Genomic DNA, 17,589 nt, shown 5'->3' with positions numbered 1-17,589 from the left:
GTCCTGAGAGGTGAATGTCTACAGTGTCTCTGGAATGAGTTGGTCTTCTAGCTACGGATCTTATGAGTTCTTGAGCCCGGCAGCAGGTAGCTCCCACCTCATGATCTGGGGGTAAACTCAGGAAGTTGAGGTTTGACTCCAAGTCTGTTACCTCAGACCTCGTCATCCTCCCCAGGCGACCTCATCCACAACCTCCTAGAGATGGTCCCCAGTGTCCAGGCCCACACCACACCTGGCTGTAGCTTGGGTCTCATTTATCAGGCACCGTTTCCATGCAAAGGGGACATTACCTGGACATCTGAGAAAGTCCTTAAATTCAGATCCTGACCTCAACTTGTGACACAAACCTTGTCTCCTTTTCTTGGTGACTGATACTCTCTTGACAACCTGACAGCCAGACCCATGCGAGTCTTCCTGTCCCCTCCTGCTGCTGCCAGGGGCTCTATGTCCCTTAGTCACCACCATGGACCACCTTTCCCCAGGTCACCGGCACTGCTCCTTCCTCCCAGGGCTTTGCATGGCCACACTGACTTCCCTCCAGTCTGTTCTGAACAGTGGTGACCTTTTCCCCAAAGGGCACACTGCATCATAACACCCCTTCATCGCACTTACCCCTCCCACCACTCCCAGGACGAGCCCACCTTCTTTCATACGGAGGGTCTGCAGAGTCTAGGCCTACTGACCTCCCAGCCTACCTCTGTCCCTCCAGGGCTCAGTGCTTCAGCTAACCTGGGCAGAGGACTTGGGGCAGCTCACATTCCTAAGATTTCTATTCAAGTGAGTGACTTTCCTGAAAACCAAGGTACATGGGGTGGGGGTGGGGGAATTCTCAGTGCTTCACACACACACAGACATACACACACACAGACACAGACACACACATACACAAAGGCTCTGCTCAGAGGGGCCCATTACTTGCAGCTTACACAAGATGCCCTCTGGGAACAAAGTCCAGGGCACTTATACACCAAGAAAGCTGACCCCTACTTGTATAGACAGGCAGGATGGTGAAGATAACACTGACACAGCTCCTTACCCATATCTGGTCCTCAGGCAAGGCTTGGAAAAGACCCACTTATGGCAGGCAGGATGCATGCAATCCCTCAGGCAGCACTTGTACTTTGCCTGACTGTTCCTTCTGCCAGGATACTCTTCCAGGAAGACAGTCATGTGACTCCCATCCCCTCTACTAGGTCTTTGTTCAGATGTTTCCTGGCTTAAAAAAAAAAAACCAAACTGCACCTAACCCCTCCTGGAAGATAGGTGGTTAATGGTTGCCAGGGAACTGAGAGACATTTAATTCAGTGGTGCAGCCACTGAGAAGGAGGCCATGGTCCTATAAATAACCCTTGCCCATTCTGAAAGTAACCCTAATGACATCCAATGGGTAGAAAGAAAAAAAAAAAAAAAGGCCAGTTGGTGGTAGTTAATCCCAGCACTCAGGAGGCAGAGGCAGGCAGATCTCTGTGAGTTCGAGACCAGCCTGGTCTATAGAGTGAGTTCCAGGACAGTTAGGGCTGTTACACAGAGAAACCCTGTCTCAAGGAGGAAAAAAGGCAAGAGAGAGAAAGAGAAGACAAGTAAAGCACAAGTAAGACTGATTGGGAAGAGAAAGGAGACCAGTGGGAGTCAGATGGGAGACGAGAGGGTAATGGGGGGTGGACACGATCAAACCACACGACATCCATGTATGAAAAAGCCATAACGAAGCCCATTACTCTGTGACCGTGAGTAACTGATACATGCAGATAATCTCCCCAGCATCCAGGCTATTGCTCTACAGATGTCCCATGACCTGTAGAGGAACAGCTCTGTGTCCAAGGGAGTTGGGTGCTAGGGCTCAGGCCTCAGGCTCCCAAAGGGCCATGGCCCCTTTCAGCTCCCAGGAATCTGTGTGAAAGAAATCCGGATGAGATGGTATGTACAGCAGCCATGGGAGTGATGTCAGAGGGGGGGGTGAGAGGTGACACAGGGGCACAGAGGGGCAGCCAGGGGCTAAGGACAAAGCTCAGGCTGTCAGCACCACACGGGGCCCCGAGGGACTTAATTTGCTTGTTTGTCCTGGGTGCCTCCTATGAGGTGATGGAGCCCCAGTGGTTGCCTGGTGCTCAAGCAGGACCAAGCCGGGAGCTAGGGAGGAGGTGAGGCCACAATGCCTGAGCAGGTCCTCTCTGGTGCTTTCTCAGGCACAGGGGAAAGCTGAAAGCAAGGGAAAGTAAAGCTACAACCAAAACAAAAACTACAGAAATAAAGTAAAACTCAAATGGAGGTGTGGGGTGTGGCCCAGTCCGTAGAGCACTTAGCTTGATGGAAGCCATGGGTTCGAATCTAGCACCACATAAAACCCAATGTGGTAGTGCACGGCTGTCATCCCAGCACTCTGCTGGGGGAGACAAGATGATCAGGTGGTCAAGGCCATCCTACGCCACGGCAGGAGTTCAAGGCCACCTTGGGCCACATAAGACCCTATCCCAAAACAAACAAGGAAAAGATAGGTAATTCTATCAGGAAATCATTTAAAAACAAAACAACAACAACAAAACTTAAAATGGACAAGACACCAAACCACTGAGCAAATTTCAAATATAAACACCAGTAAGTGCCGTAGCAAAAGAATAGCAAGAATCGCCGCCTTCACTGGCTGGACTGGGGTGGCTTTTGCAGGTAAAGGACTATGACAAGCCTAGAACAATCCCCAGTGCTCCACCACAGACACCCCTCTCACAACTCCTAAAACCTGTCCACCAGGTCCTTCCTGAAGCCATATCCCCAGACCTGGTGCATACAAAAACCACTGGCCAGCTCTGCAGGGGGACCGGAAACATAGCACAGGACCTAGGGTGTGGGAGCCTGGCTTCCGGGGCTCACGTGCACTGTACATACTCACAAAGCAAACACACAATACTCCTCAGACCTTCGTGATCGAGTGAGCAATCACTATGGACAGAAAAGCCAAGGAAGAAGCCAGAGGGTGTGAAGAGGGCAGGCGAAGGCTGCAAAGTGAAAGAGGAAGGCTTCAGGTGTAGGTGTATGAGCTGCCAAATGTGGATCTCAAAGACACTTGGTTCTTACAGGTAGGAACAGTGTGTGCAGAGGCCCTCGGGTGAGGCAGGCATGCCTAAACCACCAGAGAGGTGGAGAGAAGGGAGGATCTTGTGGGCCCTGAGGGAGATGAGAGCGTGCTTGTCCCCGACGTGACAACTCTGGGTTTCCAGGGACAGAACTGGGGAGACCAGCTAGGAGGCACCTGATGCCATCCAGGGAGAAGCAATGGCGGCCTGGCCTTTTCAGACTGCTGGAGGCTGAGCTGTGAGAAGCGGCAGGTTTGGACACGCTGAGGTCATGGCGGAGGGAAGCATGACCTCTGGCACAACCTCTGTCAGGGTTAGACAGATGGGTATGAAGAGAGAATGCAGCCTAACTTAGCTCTAGAACAGGAGGCATCCACCCTGCTGACGTGAGGAGGGGACTCCAGGGACAGCCGGGCCAGTTGGGAGCCTGCTGACGAGGCACCCAAGGGTCATGTCAGGTATACGGCTGACCTAGGACCCAGAGGAGAACATGCATCTAGAACTTGTCAGCACCCAGGGATGGAGGAGGAAGGGGTCCTGGGGCCGGGGGAGCAATGGGATGTGGGAACAGCAGGAGCGACAGGTAACAGTGACCTCCATTACAGGGTCACAACACCTAACCCCAGACTCACTGCACGCTCAGCCTCCCAGAGGCCGCTGTTAACCTTGGGAACGGTGACTCCACAGCTGGCGGAGAGAAATGTTGGACAGTGATGTCAAGAGAGGATTTGGGGAAAAGCATGCGTGGACACAGAGACTAGGTCATGGGAGCAGGGGAGGAGCTGGGAGGGAACAGCAGACTTCAAGGGACAGGTGCTCACCACGGCATGGGGGTGCACGCTGGTTTCTGCCGGCCTTCCCCTGGCTCATACCTCTCTTATGCAGACTATGTTGGGCTTCACATGGGATGTCTATGCCTGTGTGGCAGTTCACTGGAAATCAGTACTGGATATTCTATATTAAGCCAGAGGTAGAGGGGAAAGGCAAAGGTGAGGGAAGGCAAGCCGCAGACTGCTGAAATTCCCTGCAGTCTGAACAAAGGAGTTACTTCCAGGAACGCTGGGTCAGTCGGCACTGTGGGCCCCTCCCATTCACATACAGCCTCTCAGGCTGCCAGTCTGGAGACAGGGAACTGCAGGTACTGCCCTACTCAGGCTTAGCTCTGCCCCTGAAGGCCGCCAAAAGATGCCTCTCCTGAGCCGCAGGAGACTCAGTTGCAAAATGAGTATTTTAAGATGGGGTGGTAGTGTGACAACGTTCTTGAGCTAAACACTGGGGGTAGGGGGAGATGCTATTTTGGGCCCCTGCGGGAGCTCCTTCAATCCCCTGCCCTGCAAGGCAGTGCTGCCATGACCTTGTTTTATGGGGGAGAAGAGGTTCAGCTTGAAGGCACTAGCTGTCAACCCAGAACCATTTGCTCCCAAGCCTATGTGGGGATGGAACGTTCTTCAGTGTGGGGTTCCTCTTCCTTAGAACAGATGGCTGGCCGGGCCACACAGACCCTGGAGGAGCAAGCTGGGTCTGCTTTGAAATGGCCCTGTCTGAGATCAGAAGAAGCCAGGCTGTCTAACTCAGACAGATGCTCAAGGGAACCACTGGGATGCTTAAAACTCAAGACAGTCCAAAGCTACACAGAGAGACCCTGTCTTGAAAAAACCAAACACTCAAGACAGGGCTCACAGCCCCGGGCAATTGGACTTGGCTCACTCCCAACGCACCCCCACCCCCAGTTTAGCTTTGGAATTTTGAGAGCAGGCTCTGAGAGCTGGTAAGCGCTATACTTTGGCTCAAAATTAGGTCCCCAGTCTGACAGCCCAGTAACCATGAGGTAGGTGGGACCCACAGATGCTCAGTTCCAATAGCCCGGGGCCAGAAGCTTTAATGGAAACCAGAGGAGGAAGCACACTGAAGATGTGGGGACCTGGAGCTGGGGGACAGGTAGGTGTGAGGCTTTCTGATCTGGACTAGGACTTGTGTCTAGACTGTCACTGAATAAAGTCCCTCTATGTGGGGGTGGGAAGGAAAATATAGGTGGTCCTTGGGGGCAGAAAAAACACTGGCCCTCTAGGGTGCCCAGATGGCTCAGCAGGTTAAAAAAAAATAAAATAAAATAAAAAAATACTTGTGGTGCAAGCCTGAGTACCTGAGCTTGATTCCTAAAACCCACATAAAAGCCAGATGCACTGACGCACATCCATAATAGCAGCACTCACTCCTACAGGGAGATGAAGATGGAGACAGGAGACTGACTCAGGTGGACTCTCCTGAGTCAACTCTGGCCCACACATGCATCATGGAATGAGCATACCATACACACACACACACACACACACACACACACACACACACACACACACACACACACTTACTTTAAAAAATGATCAGGCCTGGGTGGTTATGGTTTTTTTAGGGTTGTGACACCTGAGTTCTCTATGGCCCTATGATGCTGGGGCAAGCTATAGTTGACATGGGGAGCTGGCAAGCACAGTTTGGGCTCCTTTATGGGTCTCTTTATTTAGCCCCCCTTTTAACAATGTAAGATGGTCATGCCCTTTTTATGGCTAGGGAACAGCAGCAGAGGGGTTATGACCACCTCTCCACTGACAATTTCCCTTCCTTCCCAACAGGCCCTCTTGCAAGGGCCTCTTGCTCACCCAAAAAGCTCCATCTATTAAGCTCTGCCTTGTTGGGGCTTCTGGGTAAAACCTGTTTGGTCTGATCTTGAAATATCCAGTATGTGGCAAGCTCCTAATACCTGACCCAGTTAACAGGAAGGCTGGCAGGACGGCCCAGGCCTGAGGACCTCAGCCAAGGAAGCTACCAGTGGGGAAATCCGTATGGATACCTCCCGTCCAGCCAGGACTATAAAGGTCAGCCTAGTTCATGGTCATACTAAGAAGCTGAGCCAGAGGGTGCAAGGGACTCACTCAAAGCAGTATGCTGCTCTTGGTTAGGGGGCTTAGCACTGGCTTCTGACTCACATGGGCAAAAAACAGGTGGAATGTGACCTCAGGAACACAGAAGAAAGCTTAGGAGTCAGGTTCTGGTCCTGACTGGATGAACTCTCTAGCTGAGTCAAAACACATCATTTGTAAAGAAGCCAAAGGGCAGCCTATTATCTGTGCATTTTCTACCCATGGGGCCATCACTGCCCTGGAAGGAACAAACCCACAGCAGGCTCTCTCTATGCAGTTACACTCACAATGTGCAGGTTCCCATTCCCAAGAGTCAATTTCTCCGAGGACCTGGCTTCCCGGGTTTCATTCACTGCCAGAGTCCTGCCCAGAACATGGGGCAAGGCACCTATTTCACAACACTGTGAACACATCTGCAGCTTCCGGCCTCTTCCACAGACGCCCCTACTCCACCTAGTGCTGCCCTGAAGTTTCAGGGACATCGCCTCTACAGGAATTCTGCTACTGCCTGACATGTACAGCTCAGGGAGAGAAGCCTGAGCCAACCTAGGAATGATCTACCCAATTCCCTCCCCTCTCCTGCAATTTCCAGGCTCTCTTTTCTCCCCCAGCTGAGACAAAACACACTATTTACAAGCAAGCCAAGGAGATAAGTAGATATGCTGGAAATGCTGACCAATAGAAAATCAGGTTCCCGGTGTGGGACACCTAGATAGGGATGGTCTCCCAGGACATCCCATGGAAACACTCTGCAGTGACAGTCCTTTGAGGAGGTGACACATCATTAGCACCTATCTCTTAGAAGATGAGCCAAACCATCCATGTTTAAAGATGAGCTCAGCGCCAGGGGCAAAGCAAGGCTCAACCCTTCACAGGATTTGCTGTTGCTGGTACAAAGGTTCTCGTAAGCTTTGTGTGGCATCAGCACTGGCTCTAGGACCCCAGCCCAAGGCTGACCTTACAGAGCTGAGTAGCTCATGTAGGACTTTCTGCTCCTGTGTTCCTGGCTGGCAGAGTGTCCCAGACACAGGGCTTTGGCACTGTCACTGGAAAGGCGCTTACCATGTGATTGCATGGGAATTAGTCAATGGGAAAGGAGCTGCCAAAGAGCAGGGACATTATGGGATGGGGGCCAGGCCCTGCCTTCAGTTTGTGTGCCTTTCCCCAAAGCCCTCACCCTGTCTGGCGCCAACCTCAACAGTTTAACCTGCTACACACACACACACACACACACACACACACACACACACACACACACACAGGAGACGATGTGGCCTCAGGACATCTGTCTCACTCTGGGCTGCTCCACCAGCTCACTGGGTGGAGACCTTCCAGAAAGGCTTCTCCTGGCTGGGGTCCAGTTAAGACACTACGTGGGGAGCCCAGAGGCTTGCAGCTAGGTGGAGGCAGATACTCCTCCATACTTCCTTCCCTTAGCTGCCCTTGCCAATGGCATACTGGGCAACTTGTTACCTGGAATTTAATCTTCAACAGGAACTGTGAGGTGGGCATGCCAGCATTTCAGAGAGGGTAAGCACCTTGCCCAAGCAAAGACACCTGGCCCAAAGAACCAGGACTGAAGCAGTATACACTGCTAAGGCTAGGAGGCAGCTCATTACTGACCTAACTTGTTTCCCCCATTTCCCCCATTTACCTGCTAACTCAGGGGCACCTCGAGTAGCAGCCGTGAGCTGCAAACACTGCATACAAACACTGCATACATCCGCAGGGAGGATGTCCTCCAAGGAGAGGACTTACTCAGGGCCTCAAGAGGCAGAACACATGGCTTAACCGTATGTGTGCTCATTTGCGGCCTTAGGTGCTGTTCCTTTGGTGCTATCCACCTTGTTTTTAAAGGAAAAAAAAAAAAAAAAAAAAAAAAAAAAAAAAAAAAGCAGGATCTCTCCTTGGCCTGAAGTCACCAAGGAGTCTTGGTTAGCTGATCAGGGAGTTCCTCTGACTCCCCAGTGCTGGCACACAACTGAGCAGTCACGTGACACTTGCTGTCATGAACAATGCTACTTTCCTTAATGACTCCTGGGATGCAAACACTGGCGCTTAGAATTTCCAGAAGCATCTAGCTATAGCTGCTGATTACAGTACGCTAGGGTGACACCAAAGGCACACAAGTCTCAACTGTGTCACTCTGTCCGCAGCTAGTATCACAGCTAAGGGTCAGTTTTTCTGGGGCCTTCCCACTCTGCCAGCTCCTGCGCTTCAAGTCCTTAGGCACAGTGGACAAACAGCCAGTGACTGAAGAGACCCTTTCCTTCACCTACAGCCAGCGCCCTTTGATTCCGTCAGCTGCTTTATTACAGCGGCTCTGACTCACAGATGTGATAGAGAAACCACCAAGGTGGGTGCCACTGCTGTGGACTGAGGCTTTGGAAACGCGTCCAGACACAGCCCAGCCAAGTGTGCACAGCACTGTGAAATCAGCCAACATACAGGTCAAGAAGAAGGGGCTTCCTTATTCTGGGTGAAAATCAGAAGACACAAGAGGCATGGGATCCCCTGCAATGCATTCTGGGTGGCTGCACTGGAAAGGGAGCCCATGGATGCCAAGTGTCAGGACTTCTATTTCCAGCTCCCAGTGTTAGAAGAAGAACATAACAGCAGACTCTACAAGCTTACGTGGGTAGCTCCACTCCCGAGGCTTGGCTGAGGTCAGAACCTGCCTGGAAGGATTCAGGTGTGCCAAGCACCAGGGTTGACTGTGGAAGAGGCACCAGGATGGGCTGTGAAGGACGAAGCACACTTACCAGTGCCTCTGGTTAACGCACCCTGTCACGCTGTTCTGCTCGCACATACAGCCGCTATTTATTGTTCAGCTGTCATCATGGTTTTTATGCACGTCCATGTTTAAGTACACACATGGGTGCATGTAAAGGCCAGAGAACAGACGAGTGCCACCCTCAGAAACGCTGTCCATGTCCTTTGAAATAGGTAATGGACGTTGGCTTGGAGCTTGTCAGCTGGGTTACTGTATGGCCACTGAACCCCAGGGAATCCACCTGTCGCTGCCTCTCTGTGGGCTCTGGGGATTGAACTCGGGTCTTTGTGCTTACCAGGCAAGTGCTTCACCCACTGAGCCATCTCCCCAGCCCACACCATGAACCCTTACCTCGAAGACTGCACACTGAGATACTAATCCTTTAGCCTGGTTTGTTATCTCACCACTCTACAAAGGAGCCACTGCCTCTCACTAGATCTTAACAGATCATTTCAACAGCTCCAAGAGTCACATTTTAACCCAAACACCAGCAGTCTCACCAGGAGGTCTTTGAGGTGGAGTAGCTCTCAAGCTATAACCATCGCTAAACATTTCTTTTTCTTCCATTATCCCACAAGTACTGAGTCTGTGTAGGAGCTTGGGCTGTGGCAGGTGCTGGGGAAGCATGGGGATGAGGGAGGGTGCTGCACCAAGCTAACCCGAGTCATAATTGAAGTTCCTGTGTCCTCGTCAGGGAAATTCAAAGGACAGACAAGCCAGAGAACCCTCAGTTCTCCCTCAGCTCCGACTTCAGGAGAATCCCCAACTTTGCAGCTGTCACTAGTGGGTTAGAAAGACGAAGAAGCAGCACATGTGTAAGAACAGTCTGAGAACTAAACAATGCTCTATGCCAGAGACAGTAAAAGCCAGAGGAATGCAGAATGAAAGCTGGGAGGAAATTACATGAAGAGTAATATATACCCTTGTAGGATGGAAGGGGCTCTGTAGTCTAGTTACGACTCTCTTGGGAATTTCAAAGTCCCAGGGATTACGGCTCAAAATATTTGGAACTTTACATAAACTTCTCAGGCCCTGCCACACGGTCGTGAAATAGTAGTTTTTCTTGTGCTGAAATGAACAAGACCGTTCATACTCGACAACATAGTACCCTCACTTAAGCAGGTGTCAGACACAGTGAGACGCTGGCAGTGTCACTAACGGGCTCCATCTCTAACTCTAAAAGGCACTCTAGAGAATGTCAATGTCAGTGATGGAAGCGTTTCTGCCCAGCGGTTAATCACCACGCCTGGGTTCAAACCTAACACCACTGAGGACAAGCCACACAAGCTCCTTCTTCAGCAGCCCCTTCCCTCCAAAAGTTCCTCAGTGACCTCGCCATGAAGACTGCTCAAGCACGCATGTCCCACCCATTTCACAGGGAGCCAGTTCCTGAATGTCACCTGCCCGTTAGTCCGTGATACATCCTGAGGTTCTGTTACCGTGGTGGGTATTAACAGTCACTACCAGGCCTTCCTAGGAGCCTGTGCCACTTTCATCAACACTCACAGCCCATGGGTGGGGGCCTTGCTCTACACAGCAGGCAACCCAGGCTTGGCCAGCAAGCACCCATTACTGACAGAACCAAAGGAATCACAGTAATTCAGCTGCTTCCTCCAACTCCACTGAAACAAAACCCGAGTCTGGACAGCCTCGTGGGTATCAAGCTGCATCAGGCATGGTTATATAAATGAAGTTACTTTAGTACAAGACAACCAGGAGGGTTCAGAGGTCAGACCTGCCAGGTGTGGGGTCCCCTTACACCAGTGTGGGACAGTATCCAAGTTCTGTCACCTTTCCCTCTGGGTTACCTGTGATGAGAATTCTGCTTCCCTCGGATGCCAGGAGAGCTCAGAGTGAGGTCCCACTATGCATTCAGAAGAGATGCTGTACAAGGGAACAGTGGTTACTTTTGCTCCTCAACAGAACTGGTGCATCCCCAGGGTCATCTCTAAGCCCCAGGGCACAGGAACTCTCCGGCTCCATAGTAAGATGCACAATACAGCCCGACACCTGATGGCCTACACTGATTTTTTTTTTTTTTCTCATTAGCGGGAACTAGGGGCAGGACTCAACACATCCAGTGATCGCACAGAAACAGAAGCCATCTAAAAATGTTCCAGCACCCTAGCTGGGCTGGCAAGGGCTGGCTGGGCCCGATTAGAGAAAGTGAAAAAGAGGATGCTACTACAACAAAAACTAAATCAACGAGGCTTAAATAACTTCATTCCAATAAGAAACACTGAAAATATATCTCAGGAAAACACTTATCTGCTCTAAGTGGAAACTGTCCTTAAGCACTGCTGTGACTGCATCTGAAATCGGACATGAATTTTTGTTGCTAACCTATGTGTGCAGCAAATTCCAGGACACTCTGCAGTCAGTCCTATTTAAAGGTTACATTTATGTAGATGCTAAGACTCAAGAGATTACTAAAGTGGACCTCCAAACTATACAGTAAATGTCTTGTCTAAACACTGATAGGAGATTCCTGCTCAAAATATAAACCTGCACTTCACGGTCCCAGACTCTACACTCCCCAAATGACAGTACTGTCTTGCTCCATCTGACATCTCGGGAAGCACCTCTCACAGGACCCCTGGAGAAGTGGCTTCTTTGGCTGGCTTTCTGCCCTGGTCTGGTGGCTGAACACTAGTAAGATGTCTATGTTCCTTGTAACATCTGCCAGGGTTTCCCATCACTCTACATCAGGGGCTTGAAACAGACATCCAGCCAGCACAAGCGAGGCAGAAACCACAGTGCGTACAAATCCTATCACAGAAGTATTTCCAAGACCCTTGTGGCTCAAAATTAAATCTGATTTCTGGAATTGCACTAAATAATTTAATGTAGTCATGTGAGCTAAATCAACCCCCTACCTCTAGTTCTCATGCTTAATGAGAAGTAAACAAAGCTTACAGAGACCTTTCAGGCCCTGACACTCTGTTAAATATGGGAGGGGGACACTGGTCTAGTTCCCACCATATGACAGCTCACAACTGTTCAAAGAGCACCAGGTACGCATGCACTGTACATACACAAACAGGCAAAACTCATACACAAGACAAACTTGAAGTTATCTTTAAAACAGCACCATAGGCAGATCTGATTTTTGCATGTAAGGCAGTTTACTGAGGCTAGAGGAGCCAGGACCGGCCTTCTTTGAGGGTTAATATACAGTTGGCCATGGTCTTCTGGCAGTCCCCAGATGACTTAAGAGTCACCGTAAAACACAAAGGGCATGATGCTAACAAACTTGATTTTACATGCGCAAACCCAGCTTCTGTTGCAGCCAACTGTCTAAGCAGAGGGTTCCTCTGAGTCAGTGTGATGACAGACTGCCTAGACTGAAAGGAGGGACAGAAGGATGAGCAAGATGGGGTAGAACCCTATGGCCAGGGCAGTCCCTCAGCCATAACATGTTCTAAGTTTACTAATTCCCAAGTCTTTTTAGAAGGTACCAGGATGGCTGCTGCGATCAACCCTAACACTTCTTGAAGAGGCTAGGGAATTGTGAAGGCAGGTAAAACAGCTAAGTGATAAGCAGCAGGCGTGAGGCAGTGCCCTAAGGCACAACCTCAAAACTACAGGCTGCAGCAATTCATGCCTTCCCTGATCACAAACCCCAAGTTTTGTCCTTTTTTTTTTTTCCCTATGTGACGCTGGATACTTTGTATTTGGAATTTTAATGCAACACAGATGTCATCTTTGCCCTCAATATGGACCTTTCTATTGTTGGTTATCTCATAGCACTGTGGCCTTGGGATCCTGGTGTAGAACAAGGTCTGTGGCAGGAAGGTTCAAGGCCCAGAGAGGAAGTAGCTTCAAAGGGCCCTGCCTGAAGTAAATTAAACCTAAGTCTGAGAAGGCTGTGGCTGCTCCTGCTCCCCTGGGGCTTACACACACCCCAGTCTTGTGCCACCAGTACATATGTCTTTTTAAGTCCAGGGCTCAGGGCTCAGTGGCTTCTGGAGAGTGTCCCCCAGGATGGTCATGAGGATTACATGTTCCTCTAGGGATGGCATTAAACACTCAAATTCTTGTTCGTGGGCTACAATTAGCCAGAATGCTTAAAGCAGAATCTGTCGAGCATTCCTGGATCTCACAGTCTAAACTGAGGGCTCTTCCAATGAACTGCAGAGACCCTGGGCCAGAAGGAATATGGATCTCTCTTAATGGCCTGCCCACACTTCCAAATATGCAACAGCAGTCTAGCACCATCTGGGACCAGATGGGTAAGTGACAATCTCAGGCTGGCATCATGGAGGAAAGGCAGGGGCTGCCAGATCTGGTAACCCAACATTCAAGACTATTCTCCTTAGTCATTAGCCAAGTCCTTAGGGCACCTGCAATGTGGCCTATACATTCACATAATCCTCGCCGTCTACCTAGGTTCTAATGAACCAGTCAAGTCAAAGTGAACCTCATTATGCAAACACACGCCACACGGAAAATTGAGCTTGGGTCAGTGAGCATTTAGATGTAAGTATTAACAACATCTGCATTCCCTGGTCATCATCACTCAAGCATCAAGTTTGTTACACCTTTCTCATCAATAAGTTTTGGGGACTATCACATGAGGACAATACTCCAAATATGAAATATGACACCAGAGGACAGATCACCAGGAAAATATAAGACTCACAGAGGCCAGGAGTTTTTGCTTTGCTTTTGGGGGCAAGGTCTCACAATGTAACCCTGGCTGACTATGTAGCCCTCTCTAGTCTCACACTCAGAAGTCTTCCTGCCTCTGCTTCCTCAACTTTGGGATTAATTACGCACAGAACTGCACCTTCATGGGGCCAGGATTTTTGTTTTCTGTTCGCTAACATACATTAAAGCACCTAGAACATGTTAAAGGCTCAACACTAAGTTGACTCTAGAAACTATTCTTGCCAGGAAGACTTGTGACAATCGAGCTTACAACAGCCAGCACTGGATTCACCACTGGAAATGACCTGAGTTGCCTCCAAACGGTCAAAAGGACAGAAGGCTCCAGACATTTAGCTTTTGAATGTTTAAAAAATATTTCAGTCTGCATGAAGGTTAAGAGGAGCAGGGATGGAACAGCTCCTGCTTTACCAGCTGGACATGATAGCATGACTTCTTGGGAACTCTTCCATTTGGCAAGTGTGCCTGAGGCTCCAGAGCCTCTGTCAGAGCCAGGGACACCATGAAGAATGGGGAGAAGCACACCTGTTCTTTACCAGTGCATGGAACAGCATGCAGGGCCAGTCACAGTCCACTCCTTGCTTTCTGCACACTGGAAACTAAGATGCAGAAAACACAGGGCCAGCCCACCAATCACTAGGAAAGCACAAGGGTCCAATGAATGAATGCTAAGCAGACAGGGTGGGAAGGATGCTGTTTCTCTTTTTCAGAGCACCTCCAAGATCTGGCTTCCTGGCAGGGCACTGTGCATCTGCATGTACTGTGTACAGCATTTACAAGAGCAACTACTGAAGGTACTTCCAACTTCCATCACCCTCCCCTCCTTCTCACTGGGGTGCTTAGAACCTGGTAGGTAGACTTGGGAATACCTGGACAAGCTGCCGGGCCTGCAGTCCCCTACCTAGAGGAATGTCAGATAGTGGGCTCTAGGATGCAAAGTGGTAGAGTGTCCAACTACAGGAAATGCATCCTATACACAGGTTAAAGCAAATGTAATAAAGCTTCTTTGAGTCATTGCCTGGGAGAACCATAAAGTCAATCTGCAAACTAAACTCCAGGCAGCACACACGGAGCTGAGACTTCAGGTAACAATGCCCTCAGTCCTTTGCACTGTCCTCTTTTTCTACACGGCACTTCTTGACCCAGCTAAGTGTCTACCCTCTGCAGAGGAATCAACTGCAATTAGCAAAACTCAGGTGATGCCCACACAGACACAGGTGGAAAGAGGTTCCAGGACTACACACCAAACAAGGTACAAGTAGCCTGCTCCCCCTTATGGACAAAATGCAGTCCTTTCACAACTGTTTACAAAGTGTTTATTGGTTACAATGATATAGAATGCATCATCCAATTCTCCCCTAGTTATCGGGTATCTTAAATAACATGAAAAATATCTTTCTTGGGCATCTAACAAGCAGAGGGTATATCCATTCTAGGAGAGCAAAATAGCAAACATCACTCTTGTACGTCTGTAATAAATTCTGTCAGGGCTACATTGGTTAGAAATCAATGAACAATCCCTTTTGTACATCAAATCGTAAATTTTAATGTTTCCATTAGAGTCTTTATAGCACTCTGCCACAAGAAGCAATAACTAACAGCAGACCAGTACAGCAGACACTGTCCAGATTAACAATGCAAACAAAAACTTAAGATGTAAATCACACAGTACAATTGAAGCACCCAAAACAATTTAAATAATTTTAAATATTTTATTTTTAAACTGCAACAAATGCTTTATACAGTATTTCAACATAAAGTCTCCTTAACAGAAATGTAACAAAATGGGAATGATAGTGAAAGGTTAAAGTGGCACAAATTCATCAAACAAGTATTAAACTACAAATTTTAAGAGGTAGATTACTTTTAAAGTTGAGTACAAAACACATTATGAATAAAATGTAGCCATTTTCCACCAACTCAGTCATTAATGTGGGGGAAGCATCAGGACTCACGGAGAAGCGGTAGTGATGCACTTCCTCAGAGGAGCGCAGTCTGCTGCTTTCAGTCTACTGAGACTGAAGTGTGAGCCGTGTGCTGATACAGACAGCTACACGGGCCTGGGTGCTTCCCATTCTCTGATACACGGCTGCATAGCATCTCACAATATAACAGCTATAAATTAGTGCCAGGCAGTGAGAGGCTAACATCCACTTGGATAGATAAACATGACACTAAGAGGCATAAAAAGGAGTCCATATCCAATCTGGTTTCCTGTGTTAGCTGGCAATCTGCTTGTGATTTTTAAGAGGCAAGGGGCAGCGATCAGCTAAAAGCCTCTCTGTAATACGCGTCAAAGAAAGGCATCGGGGGCTGGTGTGTAAGCGAGCATTTTGAGGAGAGTGCACCGATCTGTCATCCCAGAAACTGATAAAACAAGAGCACTTGCTTTGCAAGGTTCAGGTCAATCACTCCCTTATCTGCTCTCTGCCACACTCAAGGGCCGGCTGCATTCAGACCTGAGTTGCCAGTCCGGTGACGAGGAAGGAGCCAATCCTTCTAGCCCATTTTATGGCACCCTTCTCTTTGGACCTCAATCCCCCAAGAGCCCAGCACACACATGAGCACACCAAAGAGACAGATGCCTTCCTCTAACCAGAGCAAGAAGCCTGCTGGCAAGCAGCTGTATGGTACAGCTTTTGAGTCAGCTTCAACTGGTCTTGCAAGCGGGGTAGAGTTCGTATCCTGTGACGTAGTGCTTATCCTAAGTTGAGCATGCAATGTCTTTTAGTCAGTTAAGGTTTATTTTGTGGGGGTAGGGGGAGGGCTTTTCTACAGGAAGTTCCTAGAAAATAAGAAAACTGAAGATGAATGACAATATAACACAACCTTGCATGAACTGACTATGTTAAAGAAAAGGGTGAAGAGACTATAAGACAAATATCACCAAGACAGAAAACATAAATGACTCTAACAGCTTAAGAAACTCCATTTCTGCTCCAAAGACACAGGGCTGTCCCCCCCCCCATGGGGGGGGCTGTCAGGGGAGAGGGGTACTTTGCTAACTCAGCATTTGGTGGGGATAATGGAACTTGCCCAGAGTTACTTCTTTCTTACCTTTCTAACTTCTGGACAAGGGGGTACGGGGTAGGGAGAGGGGAGTGGGGGTGTCATGGAAAATGAAAACATTGCTTGGATAGAGCAGCCCTTTGGATTACAGGGGGGACATGGTAAGAGTCTGATTTCTTCTCTGGAAAAAAGTACTCAGCAACACTTCCAAAGGCAGCAGCAAGAAGGCCCAGGCTGACTGTGCTACATACTCAAGGCAAGGCCCACCTGCTTTGTGAGTGAGAGGGAGTGTGGGCATGCGCACGACTGTGCGCCCACATGTGTGCGTGTGCTTATGAGAAAAGCATTTGGAACACTTGGGTTTTTTACCCCCATAACAACATACCAGCTGGTGCTCCGGGAAGTTAATCTGTGGAGCTCTGGGCTCAATGCTGTGTTCTGGTTACATGCATGAGACTGGTGGCAGCCATGTCCTTGAAAAACTGCAGAACCCTACACTGGCTTTCAAATAATCATGGTTTGCTGCAATCAACAAGCAGGAAGGAATGAGCTGCAAGTTCTGCAGCGCTGAGAACAGCAAATCCCTGCACATGGGAGCTCGGTGACCAGCTGCTTGCATCATGGAGTCTCCTCTAAGCCAACTGAGAGGGAGCACTGGAGCAGAGGACCACTGTCAGTAAACATCCCTCCCCTGTCAGTACACAACACCCAAGCACTGAGACTGAGCTAAGTCTAGGCTGTATCAGCCCTGAGTTAGAGGACACCTGGTGTACATATGCCAGCAGCCTAGAATCCTACCTTGCCTACATTATGGGGTACTCTGCAGAAATTCCCAGTCCTATGTTCAGATGGTCAAACATCATGTCCCACTGGACATGGGTTGTAGCCCCATTGTAAGTGGCTTGGATAATGCCCCGCACCCAGCAGATGGGGTACTGACTCACAAAGGAAAAGAATTAGCCACCAGGGACATCTACTGCATGGTCTACTATTGAGTGTACTACTTATGCTTTTGTTATCTGTTGTTTTAAGTGATTCTTCTTAGGTCAACTTTAACTCCAGCAATGTAATTCTGCTAACTAGCAAAATAATTTAAAGTTTACTGGAACAAAGAAGAGAGATATATTTTGGGCATTTTAACCTTAAGGAGTCT

General features: G+C 49.1%; 1 protein-coding gene across 9 annotated transcripts in view; it reads right to left on the bottom strand.

Moving 5' to 3' along the window:
• The window catches only part of Prdm2 (PR/SET domain 2), a 106,867-nt gene that overhangs the window by 6,678 nt on the left and 82,600 nt on the right, over nucleotides 1-17,589 (bottom strand). The window contains exon 10 of one of the 9 annotated variants that reach the window (XM_035439428.1): nucleotides 14,727-16,212. The exons of the other annotated variants lie outside the window; for them this stretch is intronic. Within the exon in view, the coding sequence (XP_035295319.1) occupies nucleotides 16,200-16,212 (13 nt within the window). The 3' untranslated portion in view covers nucleotides 14,727-16,199. Of the gene's footprint in view, nucleotides 1-14,726; nucleotides 16,213-17,589 lie in introns of those variants that run through there. 9 annotated transcript variants of the gene reach the window in all.

Source organism: Cricetulus griseus, chromosome 2 (genome assembly GCF_003668045.3).
Source record: "Cricetulus griseus strain 17A/GY chromosome 2, alternate assembly CriGri-PICRH-1.0, whole genome shotgun sequence".
NCBI classification, from domain to species: Eukaryota; Metazoa; Chordata; class Mammalia; order Rodentia; family Cricetidae; genus Cricetulus; species Cricetulus griseus.
This window is presented reverse-complemented; position numbering and strand designations above follow the sequence as displayed.